Source organism: Meleagris gallopavo, chromosome 2 (assembly GCF_000146605.3).
Source record: "Meleagris gallopavo isolate NT-WF06-2002-E0010 breed Aviagen turkey brand Nicholas breeding stock chromosome 2, Turkey_5.1, whole genome shotgun sequence".
NCBI lineage: Eukaryota > Metazoa > Chordata > Aves > Galliformes > Phasianidae > Meleagris > Meleagris gallopavo.
Window position 1 is genome coordinate 36,256,781 of NC_015012.2, and position 6,817 is coordinate 36,263,597.

Consider the following 6,817-nt stretch of genomic DNA (forward strand, 5'->3'; position numbering starts at 1 on the left):
CTTCTTTTTTTTTTTAACTAAGGAAAAAAAATAATTACATGCATAAATGTGGTATTTTTCACAAAAATCTCTTATATATTTATCTTCATGTATTTATCTCAAAATAACTCAAGGAAATAGTACTCTTCCCAAATTATGATGGAGGAGGGGAATTAAAAAAAGAGAAAGAGTGAACTTAAGCTCTCTTAAACTCAATTAAAATTTCTAATTTCTTCAACAGCAAGAAAATTTTTTTCCATGTTAGATTCTATAATTGGAATAGGAATCTTTCATAAGTTGCTGTTATCTCTCCTGACAATATAACATGTGTAACCAGCCTTTCACTTTATTCTTTTTCTCAAGTATTGGATCATGCTACAAATCTCAAATTTTCTAGTAAGATGTACTGTAATATTACCCTGTAAGTATTAGAATATCATCTCGATGACTTTCTAAATTTTTTTCATGAGGGATGTCACAAAATTAAGACACATAAATCAGTTTGCATTCATCTATAAAATGCACTACTTGAGGACCTGACATTCTGACACATAAAATATAAGTACATGGAAATAATCAATACAATCCACTGTTCAGTAAGGTGAAAAGTATTATATCAAATCTATACCATGATATATTACATGATTAATGAAAATCATGACAAGTATTATCTGAAAATAATTTCAGGGAATTATAAGAGGAGAAGCATATTGTTAAATGCTACCACTAGAGTTCAGGAATACTAATTTCTATTATAGACTTTTTTATTGATTATAGACAAGCTCTGTGAAGAAGAGAAGTAATGTAAAGGCATTGAGGAGGGCTGGGACATCAAGAAAAGCCCATGGAAATAATCTATATTTGGTACAGGACAAGTAGACTTTTACAAAAGCGATTCTTTGGTCTCGTCAATAGGAAATTTAAGACTTATACAATAATGATTCAGAATTCAAGCCAGTCGTTCCTCCAGTCTGCCTGAGCCTCATTTGCTTAGCTTTGCTGCTGAATAGTAAGGAAAGGAAAACAATTACTTGTAGGGAAATAAGTAATATTTAATAAAATAAACAAATAAACTACCTTGTTCATAGGCCAGACAGTTCAGTTTCACCATCTGTTTATTTTTAAGTGAGACGCGTCATTTAAACTCCTATTTCTGCACTTCTGACATCTGGAGGAATGCCATTTTTCAGTATGCTTTACATGAAATACTGCTGAATATTTAAAAAAAAAAAAAATCTAGACCTCACAGCTTTTAATTTTGGAGCTAGAATTATTTGTCTTTTAACTTAAATTTCTCCACCTCTTTCTCTCAGTGAAAGGAAGATAATATGTTTTATTTGCCTTATTACAAAAGTGTTTTCAAGAACACTTATTATAACTATAACTATTCAGACCACTAATCATAAATGGAACAGCAATGGAACTTACAGATAATAGCTTTATTTTCCAAAAAATAATTTAAAAGGCTCACAATAAGTAAGATTCAAAAACACAACACTTCGTAACAAAGAGAAAATTAAGTAGCAATCATAAATGAATACTAAAAATGGTTCCTATAGCTAGTATACGATCATTTTTCCCAGTGCACATCCACAAGAACCAATTACACACACTACATTCATATGGGCACTTCATAACAATTTTACTCAATTTTACAGTATTCAGTTGTGGAGTTTTCAATCGAGTCGATATTAACTATTACATATCTTTGCAATATCATTTCTCTGAGGATTGGAATTTTATGAGTATAAATGACACACCAAATGCCTTCTGCTTTATTGGAAAGTGAGATGACAATCCTTTGAGAAGACTTGGACCAAACTCAAGTTTTTGCCAAAACAAGCAAAGCATGCCCAACTACAGTTTGTGCATAACACTGACAGTAACATAAGCACACAGAAGCAGCCTGCACAAAAGGAATGCTTAATGTGACTGTCCTCAGTCACTTAAGGTCAGCATTAATGTTAATATTTAGGCTTAGTTATGGCACTGAGAAAAGCTGAGGATGACAGAGAAGCATGGAACTGACAAAATGATCCTTTAGGAAGTTAAATTTCCTTCTGTAAGCAACAACTTAGGAGAAGTGAATATGCTGGCAGCTACAGCAGTGGACTAATAGCTCTATTTAATTAATCATAGTAGAACATAAATAAGACATGCAATTCAAACTGCTGAGCAAATAAATCAAGTGATTGAATACTTCTACCTAAATAGAAAACTGATTAGGACACTAACAAGCATTTACAGAATACACTGTGAGATACAGCAACTGCAACTCAACAAGATCTTCATGTTATACTGCAACTATCAGCTAATAATCTTTCCTCAACGTCCTGTATCCTAGTAAAATGTTGGAGTCAATAATTCTAAGTTACCAATAAGTGGTGCCTTGGTTATGTAAACTTCTGATTCAGTTTGCAGTTTTACAGCCATACACATGAAAAATCAGAGACCTTTAAAAAAACTGAGCACAATGTTATGGCTCTTTAACACAAGAATGATAAATCCATACACCATTGATTTATATGTTTTTGGGCAGCATACAAGACACATCAGCAACACAATGATATGAAAAAAAGCATTTACTCGGTTAAGTATTTTTTTTAAAGCGCAAAAAACAGATGTTACGTTTTCAGTGTACTTTCCTCCTATCCACATGCAAGGACCTGAAAAATGCAAAAATCAATGCATTTTGTAAGGTACCAACTTATCCCATACCAAAACAGATATATATTTCTTTTCAATTTTGACCTAAAAGAATCTAAGCAACCTACAGAATGTCTTACCTAGTAATTCATACAAGGAATTCAGAATTGATTTCCATGCTTCTCCAGCTTCCTTCCCAGCTACATCTGCAAAATGAGCTGCACTGCTGTATACATTCAAGCGATCAATACATTCAAGAACGAGGTTGATCATGCCCTAAAAATTGAAAGGCTTAGATTACGAGAAGGAGAAAATCAAAGCAACAACAATAAAACCTTGTCTAGACACAAACATCTAAGATTCTCCAGTATCTAAGAAAATATAGAAACAACAATAAAGGAGACAGGTGGAGTCAAAGAAGAAATATCTATGGAAAAGGTAATTTATTTATTTGTTTATTTATTTTTTAAAAAAGCACCAATGCATGTTTTCAACTGCTGTGAAAATAAAAATTTACCAATTAGATAATCAAAATAAAAAAAATACACAGTATTCTAGGCATCCTATTCTAGAAGACATTTAACCATCTGACAAATCACAGGCAACTATCCCTACAGAGAAATAATAGATAATAAGGTATTTATAAGATAATTAAGCATAATAGTTGAAGCTTGCCTATTAAACTATAACATCCTGTATCAAGAGAAGAAGCTATAAGAGAAGAAACTAATTCACACTAAAGGAGTAAATTATAGTCAGAGCCCAGGGTGTTTGCCTATATTAATATATAACTTTTTTTAAAGGCGTTTAATATATTTCTTTGCATACACAGGAAAATCAACAGATCTTAAAACATTATAAATATAGCAAATAGTCTGAGTTGTATAAGACAGACTCTTCAAGTTTACTCCTGATTAGACATCAATATGACAGACACCATAAAAGAGTACTTGCAGACAAAACAGTGGGAAAAAATGAAAAACAGAGATACCTCTTCCTGGAAGAGGTTCTGGCGATTCTTCAGTGCGCGGAGCCTGTTTTGTTTGTCTTCATGCTCTAAATGTTCATCAGGAGGGTGAAAGTAGCCAATCAAGTCTTGAAGGCTCAGACTGACTGACTCAATAGGTAAATCTACTGTGGAAGACTTCACTTTTTTGCTGAGAGCATCAAGGCCCCTAAAATAAGATGCAAAGTCTCCTGAGTACTGGGAAAGCATTTATTTTACCTTATCAACACTTCATTATTTTAAAAGTAATCTTTGTTTAGATTCCATAGCTCAATTTCTTTTCTGACAACTTCTTAACGGTGACTTATGTCTTCCCCATTTGCCACTTATTGATCCACATTTTCCTTCTCAAGCAACCCTAGCAAACAATCATAGCGTCATTATCAGTCATTCCCATGACTAGAAGCATGAAAAATATTTCCAGAAAACAAATTTTCTTACTCTACCTGTGTGTTTAGCATTTTCAGACCAAAAGATAAAGAGAAGATAAGGAGAAGATATTGTAAATATCTCAAGCGCATCTCTAGCATGTTTTGCAGTGACTATGTTTCCCCAGGCACTGGGAGATCCAGCTCTCCCACAGTCTGTCCCAACACTTCATTAGCCTTTTATTAACTCTGATACAAAATTCAAGCTTGGTCTTGCTCACTGTCTCCCAGAAATGGAGAGCAGACCATTCTCTTCCATGTATAACTTGACCCTTGCTTAGCTGAACCCCAGACAAAGCTTGTAATCCAATTTCTCTTTGATACTGTGCTCTCCAGATCCCCACTCCAAAAAGAAAATAATAACAAATAAAATAATTTTCTCCTCCATTTAAAACTTATCTTTTTTGAAACACAGCCATCGCTGCCATACAGACCTTGGAGAAGGCAGTGGTGGGCAGCAGGCAAGGCAGACTGCTGCCTCAGGTCAAGGCAGCAGTAGACTCACCAGAACTTTCTGGAATGAGCAGAGGGGTTTGCACATAGCACACACACACACAAAACAAAAAAAAAAAAAAAAAAAAAGGGATACTTGTGTTCTGCAGATCCACAGCCACCCTCAAAAAGGAAAAAGAAAATATACTTCTGAGGATGCCTATTAAACGCTGCAGGGCTTATGAGACAACCTGGCTCTTAAGCACTGGGTAAAGAGCAGCAGGGAAGAAAAGGGCCCACCTAATAGCACCAGTGGAGAGAGAGGGAGGAGGCAGCTTATTTGACACTCCTGATTTCAGTTTGGACTCATTCTCATTTCTGCCATTGTAAAAGGTTTACCTTGCTAGCTTTTGATTGTGAATAATCTAGTTACAGAACAAAAAGATCCTTTCTGTGTTCATTAGTGCTTCCCTTATTCTAATCTACAGCCTGCTGAGCTTCGGCTGGCACAGAATACCCACATTCACAGGTGGAATCCCCCAACCCCATTGCACTATCTCCCCCATTTCCTGCATTAGGCATTAAAGGATCCTGGAAACCTGACTCACAACTGCGGTGGTTTGGGTGATTTTGTTTGTTTGTTTTGGTATTCATTTGTTACTTTGAATTTTAAAAAACAAACAAAAGAAAAACAAACAAAAAAAACCAACACTGACATGTTAACTGGTATTTTCATCTCAGATTGTGAACTGAAAAACATCTGTGTTTGGAAACAAATCTAGTAGAAATATTTGCTGGTGAATAATAAAAATCTCTTTGATTTTTAGATTGGTTAGATTAAGTAATACAATATTTCAAAACATAGCTGCAGAAGTTATCTTAAAAACTTAATTTTTATTATGTGCATATTTTATGAAACTGTCACCTATTTTTCTCCAGAGCTACACATTTATGGAGTATAATTTCAACCCTCTCCAATTCACATTTTTCTTTTTAAAGTAACATTCTGCCAAAACTAAATTGTTAAACACAATGTTGGATTTCCAATGCACTTTGTATAAATCTCTACTGTAATTTAGTAGTACCTTGAATTGTAAAACCTCTTCATTACATTGTCTTTCTCTCTCATTACCTTTTATTGCATTCTTAGCAGGTCCTAAGAAAACATATGATTTATAAAGCTAACCAGGGTTTTGATTTCTTTTGTATTTTCTCACACAGCACACAACTTTTCTTACAGTTGTTTTTCTCCATTGTTATTTAAGTATTCAAGTAAACATTTTTCAATAAATTGACACATCTGTATCTTCAACTGTGCATTCATGTCAAGACATGGTTGCTTTGTCATCATCTCCCATACTGTAGTCTCTGAAAAATGAGTTCCTAAGAAACTCTTTTCATTAAATATAGTCTTATCTATCATTGATGTCCTACTGCCAACCACATTCACAAGTGTGACATTTTTTCAACTACTGAAGTTATGAAACATTTGAAAAGTAATATCCATCAGTATTATCGGAGAAGATTTGGAGTAGGAAAATAAATGCAAATACCATATACTTAGAGGGCAAAATGAAACATTCCATGAAAGAAAAAGGGAATAAATGAGGAAATGTGTAGGAGGAGGGCAGAAACAAGATATAAACTCACATATCTAAGAGAACTTTTGGTGACACTTTCAATACACCTATATCACCGTGAAAGTTAATGCCTCCTATTTATTTCTATGGAAAATACAACAAATGTAAAGAGCACAATAACACTATTTGATAAAGCAAATTCTCAGCTACAAAACACTATTTTTCAACAGCCACCACGAGTAGCTATGCATTTTTGCCAGCCATGAACAAGAGCCTACATGCTGCACTCAAAAATCTGCGCTAGTAGAGGTGACCCACTGTCACCATCACTACTGGTGATACACACCAACCACCACCTCACTGTGCTCACATCCACTGTTCGGTCTCCACAAACATTTAGCAAGAGTTGATAAATGTCAATGGGTGCAATTCTTTCCACATGAAGGAATTCAATGACACACCTTTACTTCATACACACTTCCATGTCAGATACCATTTTATTGGACTGCCCCAACACTGCCATCTGTTGCATGGCAACAAAATGTAGTGGGATATTGACAGAAAGGTTCGATCTCTATTGCCACACCACCAATTATGCACCTCTGATGTTGTGGGTCAATATAAAATAGAAGAATACTTTCATGTCAGCATTTGCATTTCTCTTGTATTTGTTTCTAATTGTGCTGTTATTAAGTTTTTTTAGACAAAGGTATCAAGTACTTCAAGCTACAGTACTTTTTTTTTTT

The 6,817-nt window shown here is 34.4% G+C and overlaps 1 protein-coding gene across 1 annotated transcript in view; it reads right to left on the reverse strand.

Annotated features, from left to right (window-relative positions):
* Positions 1-6,817, reverse strand: part of RYR2 (ryanodine receptor 2) — a 347,696-nt gene that overhangs the window by 181,158 nt on the left and 159,721 nt on the right. The window contains 2 exon segments of the mRNA XM_031552189.1: positions 2,766-2,901; positions 3,617-3,800. Of these exon segments, the coding sequence (XP_031408049.1) occupies positions 2,766-2,901; positions 3,617-3,800 (320 nt within the window).